Source organism: Balaenoptera musculus, chromosome 3 (assembly GCF_009873245.2).
Source record: "Balaenoptera musculus isolate JJ_BM4_2016_0621 chromosome 3, mBalMus1.pri.v3, whole genome shotgun sequence".
Lineage (NCBI taxonomy): Eukaryota > Metazoa > Chordata > Mammalia > Artiodactyla > Balaenopteridae > Balaenoptera > Balaenoptera musculus.
Window position 1 is genome coordinate 129458465 of NC_045787.1, and position 23475 is coordinate 129481939.

Genomic DNA, 23475 nt, shown 5'->3' on the forward strand with positions numbered 1-23475 from the left:
TGACCCCAAAAGAACAACGAAGAGGTGGGAGGGTCCCCAGAGGGTAAAGAGAGCCGCAGGGAGGTTTGGTGGGATCTGGAAAGGTCACCACACAGATATGCCTGTTGGAGACCCCCCACCTCAACCCGTGAAGACCCCTCCCGACAGCGCCCCCCCCCCCCCCGCGAGCCTGTTTGGCTTCAGTCCACACAGCCTCCTTCTGCCCAGGCCACTGCCTCCCCCTCCCCCATCACCTGACAATAAACGACGTGCAGAATTGTAGCCTCTGGGTCTCGGAAGGGCCCTTGTCCTGCGACTTACAAGAAAGACCAAGAGGCTCAGAGAGGCAGCTGTCTCCCCGGGCTCCATCCAAGGGTGGGATGCTGGGCTCTGGAGGCGGCCGGGGCTGCTATGGGGACCGGCGTTGAGGAAAAAGAGAACCAGCAATGCCCCCTAGTGGTCGAAGATTCCAACGACAGCCGTACCAGCCATCCGCGCTTGGGACAGCCGTCTCTCACGCGGGGTGCGAGGTCTAGTTCAGCAGGAGAGGCAGGAATCACGTTTCATCTGAAATACCGTTGGCAACCCCAGAGGAAGGAGCCAGGCGGGAAAACCGCGGAGTCGCTCAGTAAGCCCAAGACTGCGACTCTTCCAACTACTAGGGACTGTGGGACCATTAGGACACCTCTGACCCCTGAGCAGGACCACTCCCAAAAGCATCCTTTCCCTATCCAGAGCTGTCACGTATTGATATAAGACTTGCCCAGCATATACCCTGAGAAAACCATAGGTCAAAAAGAGTCATGTACCAAAATGTTCATTGCAGCTCTATTTACAATAGCCAGGACATGGAAGCAACCTAAATGTCCATCGACAGATGAATGGATAAAGAAGATGTAGCACATATATACAATGGAATACTACTCTGCCATAAAAAGAAATGAAATGGAGGTATTTGTAATGAGGTGGATGGAGTTAGAGTCTGTCATACAGAGTGAAGTAAGTCAGAAAGAGAAAAACAAATACAGTATGCTAACACATATATACGGAATCTAAGGAAAAAAAAAAAAGGCCATGAAGAACCTAGTGGCAAGACGGGAATAAAGACACAGACCTACTAGAGAATGGACTTGAGGATATGGGGAGGGGGTGGGGTGAGATGTGACAGGGTAAGAGAGTGTCATGGACATATATCCACTACCAAATGTAATATAGATAGCTAGTGGGAAGCAGCCGCATAGCACAGGGAGATCAGCTCGGTGCTTTGTGACCACCTAGAGGGGTGGGATGGGGAGGGTGGGAGGGAGGGAGATGCAAGAGGGAAGAGAAATGGGAACATATTGTATATGTATAACTGATTCACTTTGTTATAAAGCAGAAGCTAACACACCATTGTAAGGCAATTATACTTCAATAAAGATGTTTTAAAAAAAAAAAAGAATCAGGCTGTAACACAGGTTCGAGCACTGTTCCTGGAAGATCCCACATGCCGTGGAGCACCTAAGCCCGTGCACCACAACGTAGCCAAAAAACAAATAAATAAATTAAAAAAAAAAAAAAAAAAAAAAAGACTCGCCCAGTAAAGACACACCACCACCTCCTGTTTATAGATCCATAGATGACCTGTAGTAACACATTAAAAACTTCCTGAGCCAGGCATTGTGCAAAGCATCTTACATACTTATCTCACTTAGTTCTCACTTTTTTTTTTTTTTTTTTACTCTGAGTTAACAGAATCATGTTCTTTTTTTGTTGCGGAGCATGGGCTCTAGAGTGCAGGCTCAGTAGTTGTGGCACATGGGCTCAGTTGCTCCGTGGCATGTGGGATCTTCCCGGACCAGGGATCGAACCCGTGTCCCCTGCATTGGCAGGCGGATTCTTAACCACTGCGCCACCAGGGAAGTCCCCTCACTTTTTTTTAAATCCTCATTTTAGAGATGAGGACAGTGAAATGTAGAGACACAAAGAAACTAGAGCCAGAATTCAAACCCACTTAGGTCTGACCAGTGCCTGGCACAGAGTGGTTGTCCTTTAAATAGCGACTGCTATTGTTATTAGCAGTATTAGTGTCAGCACCAATATTAGCAAGACTGGAAAGTTGATTTCAATGTCTTATCTGAATTCTGTGTTTTCACATTTTAACTCCTTTTTTCACCTGTCAGTACTGAATCAGTCTCCTGTTGACTTTAAACCAGTTAAGTCTGAGCAGTGCCCATGTAGATTGGTAGGACCACAGGTGCCTGAATCAAGCTCTCCTAACTTTTTATTACAGTATCTAACTACCCTCTCTTAGTTGCAGATCATATTTTACATGTTTGTTCAGTGTTTTAACAACCAGATCCTTCTAGAGTATTGTCTCCTAGAACATCGTATTGATAGATTTGAGGAGAGGTATCCTAAAAGCCCCAAGAGAGCCAGCTAAAGAGGGAAACCAAAGTCTTACTAAAGGTGTACAGATTCCAGAAGGACAAATAGCCAGGGAGCAGTGTAGTAGCAATTCAGGAAGGATGAACTGGCCACCAGCTTGCCTGCCTCAAGAAGAAGTAGCCAGTCTTAATTTATTTACTAAATGTGCTAAGATCCTTCTCGTCTGTGCCTCTGGGCAAGGGGTCTTTGGGAAGGCAGTAACAGAAACCCACTCAAACTTGGCAAAACAAAAGTTGATTTTTGTTTGGAGACTTATTCCAAGATTCTGGACAATTCTCTGTGATCCAAACTCAAGAAAAGCAGGGGGGCCTCAGACAGGACTTGGACCCAGAACTAGGAAGGTGTTAGGAGTAGGGATAAGAGGAGCACACCGCCTGCTAAAATCCGAGAGTCCTTTTCATGACTCTAGCAAGGGGAGAGGTAATAGAAATAAACGTAAAGTTTACTTTACGTTTAAAGTAAACGTCCCTTACTTTGGCCCAGTAACTGTACAAAAGTTCAAGATCTGGGAGAAATGACTTACTAAGCCATGTCTGGAAAATGCAATATTCATTAAAATAGTAATTTAAGTATCATTTAAAATTAGAATATTATTTGATTTGATCCTTTAAAAAGAATCCTGGTGAATTTCAACACCTTTCCTTGGTCAGATTGGCCATCCTTGCCTGTGGTTGGAGAAGAAACCACGGTGGTCTCTCATCGTCCCTGTGGCTTGAGCAAATCAGACAGTGAGCCAGAGGACCTGGGTGGCAGGGCAGGAAAAGGAGACTCTTCAGATGTGCCGGCCCACTTAGGCCTTCAGCTTCCTCTGGGCACAGTTTTAAATTAAATCCAGCCTCTGCTGTGCAGGGGCCTGGGGGGGATAACAATGTTCCTGAACTGATTTCTGACCCACTGTTGACCTCTTCAGCACTCAGAAAAAACGAGACTGTGGCAAGGAAATTTTGTAGTTTCCCCGTCCCAAACTCAGAGCCAGCAAAAGTGAGGAGTTGGTGGATTTGGGCTTCGATACCAGGGCCTTCCTTCTGTGAGCTTCCTTCCTCCTTACTTGGGAGTTGGCAAACTATTTTTGTGTGACCTGTAAGCTAAGAATGGTTTTTACATTTTTAAATAGCTGAGGGGGGAAAAAATCAAAAGAATAATAATATTTTGTGACACATGAAAAAATCAAATTTCAGTGTCCATAAATTTTGACACCCACACCCATTGACTTACGTAGTGTCTAGGGCTGCTTTATAGGTACATCAGAGTTAAGACCACATGGTCTGCAAAGCCTAAAATATTTACTGTCTCACCCTGTACAGAAAACATTTGCCAACCGCAGCCTTACCTTCTGCTTCTAGGGCAGTCATTTACACTAAGGTGTGAGTGATTGATAACAGCCTGAAGTGCTAACTCGCTTTTACCCTTCAGAAGGAAATCTGGATTGCAGTAGGGGAAAAATGATATGATAAAGCCTAGAGAATTAAAGCGGGGGAGGTATCCTGGCAACAGCCTGGGGTTGGAGGAAGATGTTGGGAGCAGGGAATTTCCCCTGAACCCTGATGCTTTGCTCTTCCAAGAAAAGTAAGAGGTTCTCAGCAGATGGGATCTACACTGCAGGTGGAGTGAGGGATTTTCATCACAGTTACACAGAAGAATTCACTTTTCCTCTCTCTCCAAGTCTACTCACAAACAGAATGTTTCCTCACCTGCTGCTGCCTCTACTTGCCAGTAATATGGTTGTCATTTTTTATTGATTATCTTTGTGTTTTGTAATCAAAGTAGCAGCAACCTTAACACCTCAAAGGATTGTTAAAAATTCCAGCTGCTGAGGGAATTTTACCTTCTGGTTGCAAATTATAATTCGTTTTTACCAGGCAACTTGGGCAGCACTTTTAGTTGAATGTGACAAAACTCAACTCAAATTGGGTTAAGCAGAAAGGGAATTTACTGACTCATGTAAATGGAGAGCCCTGAGGTAGTTCTGGCTTCAGACATGGCTGGGTTCAGGAACCAAAAGAAGCAATGTGTTCCTGGCTCTAACCCTCAGCTCTGCCTCATTCTGGGTTGACTTCAACCTTGGACAGGCTTTCCAAATGGCCCAGCAGCTCTCGGCATCTTCCCCACCAGATCTTACCCAGCAATTCTTCCCCATAGTTAACGGGAAAAAAAAAAAAAAAAAAATCCGAGACTGATGCCTCTTGATTCTGATTGGCTTAGCCCAGGTCACATGCCCACTGCTGACCAATCCCTATGTCTGGGCTATCTATATTCCCATTGGCCAGGCTGGGTCACATGCCTTTCCTTCAGCCACAGGAGGTAATAGGCAGGGGTGGGTCCCCAAAGGAAAATCAGTGGGAGGCGATCTGTAGAAAAAGAGGGGATGCAAGATTGGCAAGAAAACCGGCAGCAGTGTATTATTCAACTGTAAGTTGTAGAGTCCTTAAAATATGCATAAATAATAAATAGAAATATAGAAGACTTAAAAACACGGTGGGGCTCTGGTCCTTGATGCAGCATAAAATAAGAAAGGTTGACCTCCACCTCCAGGACCCTTTGCACCCTTTTCTCCTTGGCCCTTCGGAGAGCCTGACCCTTGCGCCTGCCTATCCCTTCCAGAACCTGAAGCGAGTGGCAGAGGTGTGGATGGACGAGTACGCGGAGCACATTTACCAGCGTAGGCCCGAGTACCGCCACCTCTCCGCTGGAGATGTAACTGCCCAGAAAAAGCTCCGCAGCTCCCTTAACTGCAAGAGTTTCAAGTGGTTTATGACCAAGATCGCCTGGGACCTACCCAAATTCTACCCACCTGTGGAGCCCCCGGCCGCAGCGTGGGGTGAGGTGAGTCTGAAGGGCCAGGCAAGCCACATAATTGGGGCCCGGCGCAAAATGCACGTGCGGACCCCAGGTCCAAAGGTCAGAGAAAAAAGTGCCGGTAACACAGCATTGGAAATCAACTATATTTCAGTAAAAAAATTTTTTAAAAAAACAAAAACTTATCGTCATCTAAAAAGTGCCAGTAGAGGTATAAAATATAAAAATTTTTACTTTCTTTCGGTGGTCTCTCTTAGCCTTGTGGTGGTGTTTTTGTTTGTTTGCTATTGAATGTTGTAAGTAGAGAAAAATTAAAACTTTAAATTATTAGTGTGAATTTTACCATTCATCTTTATATTCTGCAGTGCCAGTTTTAAAGGCAATGAGAGCATTTAACTCGTGTACAGTTGGTGAAATTTCACAGTCTGTATTTCAGACCTTGTCCATGCATTTGTATTTTTTACCAGAGCAGTGGAAACACTGCACAAAACTAACTCAGCTGTTTTTATTTCACTTCTTGATAATGTACACGTCCTATCAACAGTCTCTACCTTGGGCTTACTGATGAATGAGGAAGAACTGAAGGGAAAGGAACTGTGGGTTGCCCCCTCCTTCCCTTTGCTTCTGTGCTGTTATCTGCTGCTGAAGTAGTTGGCTCATCCAGGGAAGCATCACAGAAAGGACATGATAGGGCTCCCCAGTCCCTCCTGTGTCTTTGACCAGCGTTCCTCTTTGTGCAGCTGAAGCCAGTTCTGATTGGCTCCCAGAAGCTTCAGGCTGAGAAACCCCAAGCTTGGCCCAACCCAGCAGAAAGTAAACACCTCTTTCCCAGTAGTAGAGCCAGCAAAGGTCCAGGATTGAAGTCTTATCCTTGGATCCTGCACCAATCACTATGGCCTTTGGAAGAAGGGGGAAGCAAGGGTAGGATGGATGCTCTGGCCACGGGATGGGCCAGGAGCCGTGGCCCCGTGGAAAATCAGGGCATTTTTACCAGAGGAGGAGAGACATGCGCTGGGCCGACAGAAACATCGGATGTTACTTGTTCACACAGCAACTTAGAGGGACCGTTCCCAACTAAGCCATCTGCCTAGCCCCGCCCGACACCAGCACGAGTTTTCTAGACAAGGTGTCATCTTGATTTCCCTCATGAAGCTCTTCATTTCTTTGCCGCTTTATTGGCTTTCTCCCCCGTGTTAGTTCAGGTCCTCCGAGGAGCAGACACCAAGATGGGACTAGACGTGCAAGAGACTTACTGGGGCAACGCCTGAGGAAAGAATTGAGCAGGGAGGCAGGGAGAGCCGTCAGACCGTGATGCTGGGGAAGAAGGGTCCCAGCCTGCAGTGAGGCTCTAAGGAAGTCTGGCCGTGTTAACAGGCAGTCTTCTGGCCAAATCACCTGCCAGAGGAGCGCGCATCTCCCCGGGGGTGGGCCTGCCGCCATCAAACGCTGGCTGGGGGCGGCGCCGGGGAGCGTGGCCTCCTCTCGGACACAGTGGTGGATGCAGAACACGGCAGCTGGGTGGTCAGACCCCTGCAGCCGGACATTGGAGTTGGCCTTTTCTGAGCCCCGACACCCCCTACCCCTCAGTCGAACGAGGAGCCACGTCTGTGAAGTAGGAGCTGCACGATGTGATGCCAGCACCTGGCACGGTGGCTTGCCTGCTGTCCGTGCTGGCTGGCCACGCTCTCACGGTGTTCCTCCCCGCACGCCACCCCCACCTTAGTGAGACCACTGTTCCTCTTGGGAGCCTCCCATTCACCCGCCCTGAAAGGCGGAGCCTCCAAGGCCCGACGGCAAAGGCCCTACACCTTTTCTAGAGTGGTTTTTCAAGGCATAGTCTCTAGATCACCTGGAACGAGGGAAAAATTTGATCCCTGGACCTGTTGGGTCAGATTCTTGGGGAGAGGAGCCGGGGAGTCCTCCTTTTAACAGCCCCTCCCCTCCAGGCTCCCGCCACCACCCCAGGACTCTGCGTGCTCTAGGACAAAGCAGGGTTTAGCAGAGCGGCTCTCTGTGTTCCTTTATTGAGAGGCTCAAGGCCCACCTACCAACCCAGGGCAAGCTTTATTAGGACAATTCAGCACTCAGCCCATGTGATGCCTCTGCCTTGGTTCCCTCCCCCCACCCCAGCAGGGGCCCAGGCAGGTATCTCGAGGTGGCTCACTGGTCCACTCTTTGCTTCTTTCTTGTCCAGATCCGCAATGTGGGCACAGGGCTGTGTGCAGACACGAAGCATGGGGCCCTGGGCTCCCCACTGAGGCTGGAGAGCTGCGTCCGGGGCCGAGGGGAGGCCGCCTGGAACAACATGCAGGTAAGGGCCGCTCCTCAGGACCAGTAGTCAGGCTCTCTGTGCCATCGCGGCCTGCAGTACTCACATGGTCAGGACTGGGAGGGAGAGGCCATGGGTCAACGATGAGTCTCGGGACTTCCCTGGTGGCGCAGTGGTTAAGAATCCACCTGCCAGTGCAGGGGACACGGGTTCAAGCCCTGCTCCAGGAAGATCCCACATGCCGCAGAGCAACTAAGCCCGTGCGCCACAACTACTGAGCCTGTGCTCTAGAGCCCACGTACCACAACTACTGAGCCTGTGTGCCACAACTACTGAAGCCCGCGTGCCACAGCTACTGAAGCCCGTGCACCCTAGAGCCTGTGCTCCGCAACAAGAGAAGCCACCACAGTAAGAAGCCCGCACACCGCAACGAAGAGTAGTCTCCACTCGCCGCAACTAGAGAAAGCCCACGCGCAGCAAAGAAGAACCAACGCAGCCAAAAATTTTAAAAAAAGACTCCATGCTTCCAATTCAGGGGGCGCAGGTTCGATCCCTGGTCGGGGAGCTAAGATCTCACATAGCACAGCCAAAAAAAAAAAAATGATGAGTCACAGGTCAGCCCAGGGTACGCATTATAAGAGCCTCCTGAACACCTTGGAAAGAGGAACCCTGCACATCAGTCTGGACTATTGGTTACAAATGACAGACACCCAGCCCAAGTGGCCATCAACAGAAAGAGGGAGTTACTGGCTTGTGTCACTGAAAAGTCTAGATGATGTCATCAGGATCTCTCTAGGGTCTCAGCTCTACTTCCCTCTCTTTTGGCTCCATTCTTAACCTGGCTGTCTTCCCATGTGGTGGCAGATGTGACCACCAGCAGCATAGGCTGCCAGCCACCCAGTGCAAAGGCATGTCCTTTCCAAGAGTTCTGGAGAAGTCCTGGGGCTCTCACACGTTGGGTTTCCTGAGCCAGTGATGATGGGGGTGTGATACAGCCCTCTTACTGACCTGGGCCAGGAATAATGCCTGTTCTCACCAGCCTGAGTGGAAAACACCCTGGTTCTATCAAAGAAATTGACATTGTAGTTGAAAATATTCCCACAAAGAAAATTACAGGCTCAGATAGAGTTCCTGGTGAAATCTCTCAAATGCTTAAAGAAGATAAGTTACTGATTCTACAGAAACTCTTCCAGAAAAGGAGGGACTACGTCCCACCTTATTTTATGAGGCCAGCATTACCTTAATAGCAAAACCAGACTAAAACATTATAAGAAAACCACAGAGCAATATCCCTCATGAACATGATGCAAAAGTTCTAAACAAAAGTTTAGAAAATTATATCCAACAATATATGAAAAGGGTAATACATCATGGCTAAGTGTAATTTATCCCAGGAATGAATGGTTGGTTTAACATTAGAAAATTAATCAATATGATTCACCGTTAACAAAATGAAAAAACCATATGATCACCTCAGCACACCCAGAAAAACCATTTGACAAAATCTAACATCCATTTCTAATAAAAACTCTCAGCAAACCAGGACTAGAAAGGAACTTCCTCAACCTGATAAAGGGCATCTGTAAAAATTCTACAGCTAACATCATACTTCATGGTAAAAATCTGAATGCTTTCCCACTAAGATCAGGAACAAGACAGGGACTCCAACCTTATCATTTCTATTTGACACTGTTCTGGAGGTTCTAACCTGTGGCAAGAAAAAAATAATTTCATCCAGGTGGGAAATAAAGAACAAAAACTGACTTTATTTGCAGAGTATGTGATCATCTATGTAGAAAATTCAATAACATCTACAGAGAAGCTACCAGAACTAATAGCTGAGTTTAGCAAAGTTGCATGATACAAAAGTCAGTTGTTTCTCTATATACTAATAATGAAGAATCAGAAGTTAAAATTAAAAACAAGCATTTACAATGACAAAAAATATGAAATACTCAGGTGTGAAACTGACAAAAGATGTGAAAAACCTGTGTACTGAAAACTACAAAACATTGCTGATAGAAACTAAAGAAGTTCTAAATAAATGAAGATACATACCATGTTCATAGGTTAGTAGACCCAATAATTGATATCAATTCTATCCAAAGAAATATATAAATTCAACAGAATCCTAACATTCTAGTAGGCTTTTTTGTAAAAATTGAAAAACTGATTCTAAAATTCATATGGAAAATGGACAGGACCTAGAATAGCCAAAACAAAATTTCAAAAGAAGTACAAAGTTAAAGACTAACACTACCTGATTTCAAGATGTATCATAAAATGTCAGTAATTAAAGGTGTCATATTGACATAAAGAAAGATAAATGGAACCGAATAGAGAGTCCAAAAATAGACCCACACGTATGTGGACAGCCAACTTTTGCAGATGTTCAAAGGAAATTTAGTGCACAAAATGTAATCTTTTCAACAAGTGGTGCATATCCATATGCAAAAAAATTTTTTCAATAAATACCTTAGACTATATACAAAAATTAACTCAAAATGGAGCATTGACCTAAACATAAAACCTAAAACAAAATATTTTAGAAGAAAACATAGGCACAAGTGTTTGTGACCTTGGTAACCCAAGCCATGATTTCTTAGATACAACACCAAAAGACAATTCATAAAAGAAAAAAATTGATAAATTGGACTTCTTCAAAATGAGAAACTTCTGTTCTTTAAAAGATACTGTTGAGAAAATAGAAAAGCAAGCCACAGACAGGGAGAAAATGTTTACAAAGCATATATCTGATAAAGAACTTATATTTAGAGTATAAAATTTCTCAAAACTTAATAAGAAAATAAGCAATGCAATTTAAAAATGGGCAAAAGGTATGTACAGACATTTTTAGCAAAGAAGGCATGTCAGTGGCAAATAAACACATCAAACATGCTTAACTTCATAGTTATTAGAGAAATGGAAATTAAAATGATAATCTATTAAAAAGACTGACCATACCAAGGGTTGGCAAGGATGTAGATGAATTGGAACCATGCACACACCGCTGGTGGGAATGCGACTGGTACAACCACTTTGGAAACCAGTTTGGCAGTTTCTTGGAAAGTTACACGTGGATCCAGCCATCCCTTTTCAAGGGATTTATCCACGAGAGAAGAAATTATGTATACGTCCATACAATGGCTGGTACACACGTGTTCATAGCAGCTCTATTTCAAAGTAACCAAAAACTGAAAACAACCCAAATGTCCAAGAACAGGTAAACTGAGTACCATGCAGTGAAATAATACTTGACCATAACAAGGAATGAACTACTAATAAATGTTGTTATAACATGGATGACTCTCAACAGAATTGTGTTGAGTGAAATAAATCAGACCAAAAAAATACATACTTTCTGATTCCTTTTATATAAAATTCAAGAATTGTGAACTAATCTCTAGTGATGGGAAGCAGAGGAGTGATTGCCTAGGGGCATGAGGAGTGGAGAGGGACAGGAGGAAAAGATTACAGAGGCGTGTGAGGGTGCTTTTGGGGTGATGGATACGTCCACTACCTTGATGATGATGATGGTTTCACGGGTGTCAACTATGTCAAAACGTATCAAACTGTACACTTAAATGTGGGCAATTTATCGCATGCCAAATACTGTTCAGTAAAGCTGCTGAAAAAAAAGTTTATCGACCAAATACAATATGTGAACCTGGTTTGGATCCTGATTCAAACAGACTGACTGTGAAAAGAAACGTGTAAGGCAGTCTGAGAACACTTGAACTCAAGATATTTGATGACATGGAAGATTCTGTGATAACTTTTCATTGTTAGCGTGGCATTTACTGAAGTCATGACACCTGGTGTGGCAGGATGTCCAGGATTTGCTTCAAAATAACGTGTGGGTGGGATATGGTGAGGGGAAGGCTGTAACAAGATTTGCCGTGAGTTGGTAATCCTCAAAGCTGGGTCACTGGGACAGGTGTGGTCAATAAACTTTTTTCTGGACCCCTGTGTTTAAAATTCCCCATAATTACAAAAAAAGAGAGTCCCCTAACTTTGCTGCCTGCGTCACGATGTGCCTGTGTGTACAGGTGTTCACCTTCACCTGGAGAGAGGACATCCGGCCTGGAGACCCCCAGCACACCAAGAAGTTCTGCTTCGACGCCATCTCCCACACCAGCCCCGTCACCCTCTACGACTGCCACAGCATGAAGGGAAACCAGCTGTGGAAGTACCGCAAAGTAAGACAGGGTGTGGGGGGAACAGGGAAGCCTGCTTAATTTAAAAAAAAAAAAAATGTGGTGCCTCACTCCTGCTCCCCAGAGCCCCTCCCTCACGCATTTGTTCCACAGACCTACCATGCCCGACTCTCCAGTCATCAAGAGAAAGCAGAAATTCAGCTTTTTATTTGAAGTCTCTAGAATCTTAAATGTTGGCAGCTGAGCCCATTTCTTAAAAAAAAACCACCTTGAAAGCCAATGAAATTTGACTGGAGATGGGCAGTGATTAGGGCCACGGCCCGGAAGTGGCAGGCATCACTTCCGCCCGCATCCCAGCGGGCACAGCTCAGGCACGTGACAAGGCCAGCTGCAAGGGAGGCGGGCAGTGCCCACTGTGTGCTCGAGAGGAGAGCCAGACAGGTCTGCGAGCCTCCCTGCCTCCTTGCTGTTACCGCTGCTGCTGTTTGTTCACCTCCCCAGCGTGGCCCGGCTGATAACCTGCCTGTTTTGCAGGACCAGACCCTGTATCACCCCGTCAGCGGCAGTTGCATGGACTGCAGTGAACGTGACCACAGGATCTTCATGAACACCTGCAACCCCTCCTCTCCCACTCAGCAGTGGCTGTTTGAACACACCAACTCAACAGTCTTGGAAAAATTCAACAGCAACTGAGCCTTCACGTTCCCGTGGCAGGCCTGGCAGGGTCCTCTCCGGCATTCACTGCAGCCTCCCTCTCCCAGGAGAGGCAGGGCTTCTGCGGACTCCGTCACATAAAAGCTGCTGGCCAGCCGGGCCAGGGCAGAGGGGGCGCTTGAAGCTGGGCCAGGTGTCTGCCTGGCCCTGCAGGCCCCGAGTGGTGGAGGCGGGATAGAGAGCAGACCCCACAAGAGGCCCCGCTCAAGAGCAGAGCCTGCTGCACCCCTGGTGGCATCATGGAAATCCAGGAGAGCCTTTTCAACTTTGTCACCACGTTCCCTTGAGCATTATGCGGGAGGACTGCCAGGGCAGCCCTAGACCACCCTAAAAGGAGTCCTCCGAGGCTGCCTAGCCTTCAGGTGGCTCATACATGACAGTCCTGCAGAGAGAGAGGCAAATTCTGTCTGTAGGGGGGGCAGCTTTTAGCACCAGTGCCACCCATCTGCAGCAGAAGGGAAAAAGTCTTTCTTGGGGCCACTGGTTTCAGCTTTTGAATTTTTGCCTGCCCAGCGTCTGTTCTCTGTCACAGCCCCAGGAGATGTAGTCGAAAGCCATGCCTCGGGCCCTCCGAGTGTTCAGTACTGACCACTGGCCAGCTGCCAGGCCTGGGGGCAGCAGCGCGACCTGCAGATATTCCTTTGCAGCCGTGGACAGACAGGATGTCTCCCCTTGCTCTCAGGGTACTCGAAATGCCCATTTTAGTGCTCTCCGGGCACAAGGACAGCCCAGCCACCAGCTTTTCAGGACTGTGTTTCAGATGGCCTTGGGCCTGTGGCATGGGCCCAGTAAAAGACCTCCAAACTAGAAATTCTGGCTGAATTTCCCTCATCAGTGCTTCCATCTCTCTCTCTCTCTCTCTCTCTCTCTCTCTCTCGGCCAATTGCCTGCCTCAGGAGAGGAACAGAGGTGTGAGGTCCGGAGGCCCCCAGGGTGGACCGTGGGCACGATGCCTAGCCTCTGACTCATCGTGGTTCTGGTTCTCATATGGAATCCTAGAACTTTTAAAGAACTCTGTACTGTGATCACAAACTAGAATGCCACATAGGATTCTGGTATTCTAGCATCCGATATGGATTTCTAGGATGCTGTGATTAGCCAGCCAAGTGTAAAACATTCGAGGCAGCCCCCAGCCTAGAGACAATCTGTGAAGTCCAAGGTTGGTGGTGCTGGGGGAGGGGGCAGGGGACCTGTGTCCATCAGCTCTTACTGGAGGCCTTGGTGTGACACGGTCCTCAGCCCAGACCTGAAGCCCTGCCACCTGCCACCATGGTCACAGCTGCAGTGGAGAACAGATCCCAGTGTCCCATGAACAGACGTGCACCTAGCTCCATGCCGGTCCTTTGTGTTTACCTTTTGCTTTGTTAATTATGTGTCAGCCTCCCAGAGGGCTCCCAAACTAATAGGAAGTGTTTCTGTAACCAGCCTGCCACCCACTGATTCAGAAATGGAAATCGCAGTCTACAGCCCACGGCTTCTGCCAGCTAGCCCAGGAAGTCCTTGAATCAGTATTCCAATTAGAGTTGAGCCTCTCGATTGTGTTATTTACCAATGAAATAACTGAGACATAAATCTGGGAGCAGAGCCACGAATCTGCCTTTGAGATGCTGGCTGATCTCAAGGCTGTCAATTATCTGGGGAGGGAAGTAAACACTCCCGGCCACCACCACCCCGATTAAGCGTGCAGCGGGCAAAGTGTCACTTCCACTTCTGCCTCAGCACAAGCCCTGCTCTGGCCACCTGCCTGCAGGAGAGGCGGCCCCGTGCTTACAAAGCCTGCTTGTCGATCCCTGGTGTCTTTTCCAAGGGAGTCTATATCTTTAGAAGTGGCCTTCTGTAGGAAGGAGTCAAAGATGAGACCCATTCCAGAATCTAGGATAACAAGAGTGTCGCAATTTGGGAGAACTGAGTTAGGATTCATCATCAGAGAGTAATTCAGCATCATTAAAATAAAAACTGTGCCTTTTAAAAAGAAAAAATGCAAATGTACAGCCAATCCCTAAACTTGAATCATTTCCTAGTGCCTTGCTAGACATAAAGGGGCGGGGTTGGGGGGAGGGGAAACATTTTTGGTGGTGTGTGCAGTTCCTGTTGGATGAGGTGTGTGTGTCTTAATGTCTAATTTCAAGCAGGAGGCGTTGGGCCTAGAGCAGGATCTGAGACAGCAATGCCTCCCAAGGGCCAGAGGCCAGAAGTTATTCCATTTAATGCAAGTAACACCCCAAATTTAAAGGGTGACTGGATGGCTCGTTTAATCTGTGGCCAAGAAGGGCCTCAGCAGCCCCTGGGAGAGGGCCCTGTTTGGAAGCCACGCCTGCAGCCCCCAATCCCACGCCCAGGTGGAGTGCGGAGCACTGGCTAGGTTTCCAAATGGTCCCACTCCAAGTGGGTGACAGGACGCATGTGGATAGCAGGAGCAGCGGCAAGCAGTCCTCAGTCGTCCTCTTTTCCATCCTTTGGTTCTCCTTTTGAGTCTGGTTTTGCACCCTCAACAAGGGATGGGCAGGTCCTCTGAGCACTCTGGCATTTGTAATTGCTGAGCCCACATCTGTAGGTGCCGAGACTTGACATAGCCTGTAATCAAGGAAGGAAGGAGAGAAGTCCATTTGTTAACTGGCCAACTGAACGCACATACTAGCCACCCACTGTTCTGTCTTCATTTTGGAAAACCACCTGGCTCGAGGATCCAGGTCCCTGCTCCACCCCGGCTGATGGTCAGTCAAACAGCCAGGAGCCTGTGGAGGTGCTGTCAGCCAGGTAATGGGTGAGAATGTGGACACTTTTTCCTTTAAAACCTTTCTTCTGAGCATGAGGTCGCAAAACAGGGTATGGCTAGAAAGTATCATGCCTGTGTGGCCCACCAGCAGCCTTTCCAAAGGGGGACTCCAGAAACATTTCGGAATGCAGAGAGCATCTTCACTGTCAGTACAAGGCCTTGGAGCAGGTGGCTAAGCGTGCAGGCACATGTGTGAAAAGCCATTCCACCTTGTGCTTCCAGTTGGAGCTTTCAACTTTTAAAACAGTCCAGGAGCTATCAGTTCCCTATTTTTGGAAGAAATAGCTCCGAGGCAGAAGGGAGTACATCCACAAAAGAGATCTAATGGGAGATACAACCTTAGGACCTGGGGAGGAAGAGCCGTTCTTGTTGAAGATGTAGTTCTTGTTGAATCTTGTTGGATTCCCAAAGTCCACATTATATTCGCCACCTGTTGAATTTCTTTTTCTCCTTAAGAAATAGGTGATGTGCTTGAAGATGGCACCATATTTCTCTCTGTGCATCTCTACTTTTCGTCTCTGAAGTTTCAAAAGAGTGGCGAAGCACTTTACAGTAGTAACTGAGAAATCTGGACTCCTTGCTTCAGGGATCCCTTGTTTGCACAGATTGGGTGATCCTTTGTAATTCTTAGAAGGCAATGCATTTTTAATTAAGTTTTCTGAAGATTTCTAAGTGTGGGAGAAGGGCAAGGAGTGAGTTCTGTCCTGGAATTCTTTTCTGCTTTCAACTGATGCATTTTTGTGAAAATCCAAGTAATATATTTGTTCAAACTTGATCTTGAGCCAAGGCCCACTGTCACCTTTGGGGTGGGAGTTGGACCTACATTCCAAGCGACAAGGTCCTCTTAACATCCACTCCCAAAATGGCTTTGATTCAGCCATGCCAGCCAACAAGGTCAGGGTCCTGCTCTGTTACAGGCTTGAAGGTGGATCCCAAAGGGATTCCAAGCAAGGAATATTTGAGAAGTCAGACCTGGGATTCCATAGAGAAAGCTCGAGACCACCAACCTCTCATCTCCTGCCTGGAAAAGTGAGCCTTTGTGAAGACCTGACTTACCATGTACAACTGTGATTGTGACTGTTGTTGAGTAAACCTCCAGACTTTTTCTCTAATGTGGTCTCTGGCTAATTCCTTGTGCTGCGCCATTCTCCAGTCCATCATTCCCCATGTATTCGTCGAGCACCCGCTCAGTGCCCAGGGCCTCCGCTAGGTCCAGAATAAATTCCCAACAGCCATCGTTCTAGAGAGGAAGGCAGACCTCAGACAACTCACCACCATGATTTCAGGTGTGAATAGGGCTATGAAGGATATAAACAAGGTATTTTAGAGACTGGGGTAGGGATCAGTGTGAGGTAGGATACTCAGGGAATGCCTCCGTGAGAGATGGATGATATGAGGAGGGAGTATGAGCCAAGAGGCAGTTTGGTGGAGGAGCATTCCGGGCAAAGGGAACAGGCAGTGCAAAGGCCCTGAGGCAGGAAGGAGTTCCCGTGTTGGAGGCACAGAAGGAGTTCACAGACTTAGGCGGGGTAGCCCACAAAGGGTCTTACACCCAAAGACCACACCCACGAGTGGAGGATTTCAGTGAAAATATGAAACAGGCTTAGCTCATGTCTTATGTTCACCCATGAGCCACAAGTCCCTGCTTACCAAAGCATTGTGATGCTTCTGAGTATTCGATTATGTAATACCATGGAGTGGAAAGAACACTGGTTGCCCCGGCTCTGCAACAGACTCGGTGAGATCTTGTGCAAATCCTGCCCCCTAGCTAGGTCCCAGTTTTACACAGTGAAGTGAGTTTTTTGATGATGCTTCCAGCTCCACCTGTGCTCCTGTGGCTGAGTCTTGGAGTGGGGCTGCAGGAGGCCATGAACAGAACCTGGTGCTGTCGTTCAGAGCCCACTAGAGGGCGCTGTGGACCGTGGCTTGGAGAAGGCTGATGAACAGAAAGGGGGATCTGATCGCCGGCCACCGCGGCAGGTTTGTGCCCTGGAACAGGAAGGTAGATATTGTCTTTTGTAACTCGTGTTTTTTGTTGTTGTTGTTGTTGTTGTTTGAAAAATCTTTTATCACCCATGAATTCTAAACATTTTAATGGTTTCTTTAAAAAGATTTTACTAGGAAATAAAGGGAGGGAAGAACATTCCAGGTGTAGGGGCAGCCTGGGCAAAGACCCTGTGGGGCGAGCATGACAGGTATGAAGGTCAGTGAGCTGGAGCAGAGTGGGAGAGACAGAGGAGACGAGAAGGAGGGGCAAACCGAGCCAGGCCCTGCAGGGCCTTGCGGGGGCCGTGTTACCGAGTCTCTGATCTTTATTTTAAAAGCAGCAGGAACCATTAAAGGGTTTGGGCAGAGTGAGAGCGTCAGTTGTGCCTTTGACGGACGTCTAGAGCCAGGAATGAGTTGCTCAAGGTGCTAGGCACGTACTAGGCACCTGGAGCCCGCAGAGTGAGAAACAAATCCAGGGCAACTGGCCCTCAGGTGCCTCTTCAAAGTCACTGACAGCTGAGGGGGGGAGGGGAGAAGATCACGTTTCTCATCCGTTTTAGCCCCTCATCCTCCCAAGTCTGCAAGCAAGAGGAGAATTCAAGGTAAAAAAGCGCTTAGCCAGACACACAGTGGGAGCTCTTTTGTGTTGTTGGCATACTTATTGGGAAACAGATTCAGAGAATTTGCCAGTGTGCTCAAAGGTTTGCATTTTCCTTTTCTCGAGGTGGGGTTGGGACTTCGGGGCTCCTGGCACTTAGGACTCAATAAGTATTTGATGAATGGACAAATGGATGAATAATCTAGTTTCAGATTACACTTCAGGCCTTTTTTTCCTCCAGTCACAGCCCACAGATCCTATAGTGAGTTCTACTATGTTTGTTATATGCTATTTGCCCTTGAGAAAGTCCCTTCCTCTCCCTGGGCCTCAGATTCTCCTTACAACCATGAGAAGAAGGGGAGCAAATTAGATAACGGTCAACCTGGAATATTCTAGTTCCACAAATCTTGCATCCAGTATTTTGCAATGGCCCAGATCGTGTTAAGGATTTATTTTCCAAGTTCAGCTACGGGATGGGATCCCCTCCTGGTTCTATTATTGGTGTCTCCCACCCTCGAGCTTCTGGGCTTCAGGTGAAGTGGGTCCAGGACTCGGCATCCGAAGCTTCCTTCCTGCAGCTGCTCACAGCTCCGCCAATCTCTGGCCTCAGGCAGCTGGCTCCTCTTTTGTTCACCCTCAATGCCTGGGCTGCCCAGCTTGGCAATACCTGGCGTCCCAAATGGTGCTCAGGGCGGCCTGCGGCTCTTGCCTTCAAGTCTGACTTGATTCAGGTTGGCAGGGTGACAGCCCCGGGCACACTTCACACCCACTCTCACACACACAACGCCATAGAAACAAAAGAACACACGGTGAGCCCTCAGAAAAAGCAGGTTTCTTAGCAACTTTACAGCCTTCGTTCATGAGCTACTTGAAATTGAAGCAGCGTCTGATCTCCTGCCAGCTCCTGCCTGGGGATGGGGAGAAGGGGATGGAGGGTCTGCCTTTGCTGGAGCTGAGAGCTCAGCTTCCCCACCGCTGGCCTATCAGTCAGCCTGGGAGGCAGAGGCCGAAATTCCAGATTTGTCCAGGTTCTAGGAGAGTCCTCGCTACGGTTGCTTCACAGCTACAGCTGCAGAATTCAATCAACAAACCATACTGAAACATGTACTGTGGGCTCGTGGTGGTCCATGCTCTGTGCCCAGAGTGGTTTATCCCAGCTCTGTCCTCGGCCCTGGAAAAAGACAGGTAAATAAGGGACCACCTGCAACCTCTAGAGCCTAGTGATGAGAACAAACAAGGACACAGACAGGTGAGAAGAGAATAACTTGATTCCCGCTGCACTGCCTACAGGTTGCAGTTTGCACTATTTCACAGCTTGCAGCTTTACTCCAGGCCTTTAGAATAAGACCCAAACTTTTTAGCCAGGCCCAAAAGGTCCTTTGGAGCTGGCCCCTGCCTGCTTCTCCATCACGTCCTAACAGGGCTTAGGTGCCCACACAGGCCAAGGCTTTCCCACCTCCAGACCCCGCTGGTCCCTCTGCTTGGAATGTTCTCCACCTGCTCTGCAGCTTCTTTTCACCCTTTGGGTCTCAGCCCAACTGTCACCTCACCCAAGAGGCTCTGCAGCTTCTTTTCACCCTTTGGGTCTCAGCCCAACTGTCACCTCACCCCAGAGGCTTCTCTGTCAAGAACAGACCCAAACACATCATTCACTCATTCTCAGCACCTCTGTAGCTCCCCTCCTCACACTTATCCTAATAACACAGTCTGTTCTCGTGATTCACAGCAGTTTCGTTCTATAAAGTCACCATGGACACCAAATGAGCGAATACAGACCCATCGCTCCTAGGGGAAGCACAGGATTAGGTTCCTGCCAGCCTCTGGTCACCACATTTTCATCAAGCCATCAATACATAACCTTGTTTTATGTGCATTTCTGTTTAAAGACACTTCATTTCATATAGATCATTAATTCATTCACGTTGAACTCAACAGCCAACAACACTATAACTCATGCCTCAATGAAACTTATCTAACATATATCTTTTCTCCGTCAGGCACATCCCAGCCTTCTGTGCTTAGGAACGCTAGGCAGTACCTCAGCACTGTGCTTACAGGGCATTTTAAACCAAAGCCATCAACTAAAGCACAAAAATGTAAACAGTGCAACACAGAATAAGATGGCAAGAAGGACTTTTGTTTACAGTGTGAGAGCTGAATTGACCTCAGCTGGGAACATGCGTGGTGGGTGACTCCAATTTTTCTCCACTCTACACATGCACACGTCCAGAAGTGACCTCAAAAGTGCAGCAAGTATTGGTTTTGAGGCTACAAGTACATTTTAGTGAGTAGGCAAATTTGCAAACACAAAATTAGCAAATGAGGATTATTTTAATTATCAGTTATTTTATTCCTTCATTTAGGTGTTTGATGTCTTTCTCCTCCACTGGACTTCATGAGGGTAATGCTCTTTCTGTACTGCTCACCATTTTATCCCCAGCTCTTAGCAGAACTGATTCGGCCTTTGGAAATTGTTGAGCTATTGTTGAACCAAATACCTATCTATCTCTGGAATTTTCGTTTTGTGAGATTTATTAATACTCATGATTTATGTCACTGTTAGTTGCATATTTAATGAGGGCCAAAATAAAACAGCTTTCTGGGGCTTCTTCCTGACCACACTCACGGAAGATTGATGGATAAATCAAAACTTGATTTTTTTCATGGGCATTAGAATTTTCCAGGGAGGCAAATAATTACATGCAGTTTCCTAGTCTCAGCTGAATTATTCCTTAGAAACTTGCTTGGTAACCTAGCATTAAAGAAAGAAGTGGAGAGGGCTAAGGGAATTTTTGCCTTCCCCATGACAGAGTATACACAGGCCCCTACATGCATACATAAATTCATTTCTGAAAATGTGACTAATCTCAAAAGTCAAACAACAAATGCATTCTGTCAACAGAGCACATCTGTTCCTAGGTGCTAAAATATGGTATAACTCTTCCAATTACACTTGCATTTTTGGACACAATCTTTGATGATATATATCCAGTCTTGGCTAATATAACTTCAATTTGATTGTTTTCCTTCACAAATCAAAAAGCAGGCTTAAGAACATCCAGTGGAGGCTAAAGATTCATTCCTTTCAATAAATCTAGTTATTTCTCTTTTTTTCCAGTTTTAAGTCAGTAAAATGTTATCTTTTAAAATTTTTTATTGGAGTATAGTTGATTTACAATGTTGTGTTAGCTTCTGCTGTACAGCAAAGTGAATCAATTATACATATATACAAAAATTACATATATACATATATAATTACACATATATCCACTCTTTTTTAGATTCTTTTTCCCACAGAGGTCATTACAGAGTATTGAGTAGAGTTCCCTGCGCTACACAGTAGGTTCTTATTAGTCATCTATTTTATACATAGTAGTGTGTATATGTCAATCCCAATCTCCCAATTCATCCCTGCCCCCACTTCCCTCCTGGTAACCGTCCAAGTTTGTTTTATACATCTGTGACTCTATTTCTGTTTTGTAAACAATTTCATTTGTACCATTTTTTGATTCCACATGAAATCTAATTATTTCTATCTTTATATCAATTATAAAGAGTTAATGATACACATACTTCCTTTTTTAAACAGCCTTATTGAGCTGTAATTCACCCATTTAAAGTGTATAATACAACGTTCTTAGTATATTCACAAGGTTGTGCAGCCATCACCACTTCCTAATTCCAGAACACTTCTGTCCCCCTAGAAAGAAGCCCTGTACCCATTAGCGGTCACCCCCCACCCCGGCCCCCCAACCCCAAGCCTCAGGCGTTGGCAACTGCTAATCTTACTGTCTCTATGGATTTCCCGTTTCTGGACATTTCATATAAATAGAATCATGAAATATATGACCTTTTGTGTTTGGCCTTCACTTAGCATAATGTTTTCAAGGTTTATCCATACTGTAGCATGTATCAGTACTTGATTTCTTTTTATAGATGAATAATATTCCATCTTCTGGATAGAATTTTGTTTATCCATTCATCAGTTGATAGATATTTGGGTTGTTTCCATGTTTTTGGCTATTGTGAATAATGCTATGAACATTCATGTACAGGTTTCTGTGTAGATGTACCCTTTCATTTCTCTTGGGTAGATACCCAAAAGTGGAATTGCTAGGTCATCTGGTAATTCTATGTTTAACATTTTGAGTAGCTGCTAAACTGTTTTTCCAAAGTGGTGTCACCACTTTGCATCCCTCCTAGCAATAGATGCAGGTTTCAATTTCTTCAGATCTTCACCAACACTTGCTGTTGTCTGTCTTATTGACTGTAGCCATCCTAGTTTGTGTAAAGTAATATCTCATTGTGGTTTTCATTTACATTTCCCTAATTATTAGTGATGTTGAGCATCTTTTCATGTGCTTATTGACCATTTGTATACACTCTTTGGAGAAATACCTATTCAAACCCTTTGCCCACTTTTTAATTGGCTTGTCTTTTTATTATTGACTTGTAAGAGTTTTTTATATATTCTGTATACAAGTCCCTTATCAGATATATGATTTGCAAACATTTTCTCCCATTCTCACTTGCTTGATATGCACATGCGTCACATCACTACTGTTGGTACTTTCACTTTTCCATTCACACAATTTTATGTGATTAAGATGCAATAAAATAATCAAGTACTTTCCCAATCATTGCTGGGCAGATGGATATGGAGACCGCCCATGCGGAAAGTGAACAGTTGGCAGATAAGCAGTGCCACCCTGCCGTCTTGTCCTTTGATGTCTCTTTCCCTCACATGCAGAAACCTGAACTCAATGGGAAGCTTAGAGGTGTCATCATGTAACATATGAAATAATAACTACCGCTTATTGAGCACTTACTATGTGCAAGACATTGTGCTAAGTGCTTTACATTTATCACATTTGATTTTCACAAAAGCCCTATAAGAGAAGTACTATTATCTCATTTTATAGATGAAGAAAACTCAGGCTCTTATAGTTTAAGTTGTCAATGGTTCTACAGCAGATAAATTGGTAGAGCTGGGATTCAAACCAAGTGCTTCAGAGTAGAGCGCCCTACTCTGAATGAGGAAAATAAGGCTAAATTTATTCCATTTAGATGACTGTCCTTTATTTTGAGATTCTTCCTACTTTTTTGGTATTCTGTATCGCCTACTAACAGTACCAAAAGACGGTATTTTTCTTACCGTTATTATAAAAGAAATATAGTCACATGGTAAAATATTCAAAGAGGAAAAAGCGTTATTAACTTCAAATTCTTTCTACCTTTCCTTCCTTGACCTGCAGTCTCCACCATAGAGGCAACCACAATTACTAGTTTGTGTATCCTTCATATATATATGTGCATGAATGTGTGTATAAAATTTTCTTAAAATACAAATGGAACTTATACTCTACATACTGCTTTGTATCTTTTCTTTTTTCACTTAATAAATACCTTAGTATCATTGAATATATTTAATTTCTTGAAAAAATGTTGACTGAGTCCCTTCTCTGGTAGCCACCAGAACTGGAGAATTAGTGTTGTATGCACTCGAGCTACAGCAGCAAATAATACAGACGTGGTCCCTGCCTTCATGGAGCTTATATTGTAATGGGAGAGACAGTCACACAACAAAAAGAATAATAATAAAAGAGATTAATTGCATATTGTGATGAATGCGAATAAGAAAAGACACAACAGAGAACAGATGGGTGGGGGAAACCACCTGCTCTTAATCTCTCTGGGGAGATGACATTTACATTAAGGCTTGAGGGATGGAGCCAGCCATGAAGGAGCAGGTGGAACAGCATTCCAGTCA

At 45.8% G+C, this 23475-nt stretch overlaps 1 protein-coding gene across 1 annotated transcript in view; it reads left to right on the top strand.

Moving 5' to 3' along the window:
• The window catches only part of GALNT10 (polypeptide N-acetylgalactosaminyltransferase 10), a 225075-nt gene extending 208845 nt beyond the window's left edge, over nt 1-16230 (top strand). The window contains 4 exon segments of the mRNA XM_036848411.1: nt 5008-5229; nt 7397-7513; nt 11521-11670; nt 12163-16230. Of these exon segments, the coding sequence (XP_036704306.1) occupies nt 5008-5229; nt 7397-7513; nt 11521-11670; nt 12163-12321 (648 nt within the window). The 3' untranslated portion in view covers nt 12322-16230.
• The last annotated feature ends 7245 nt before the right edge of the window (nt 16231-23475 follow it).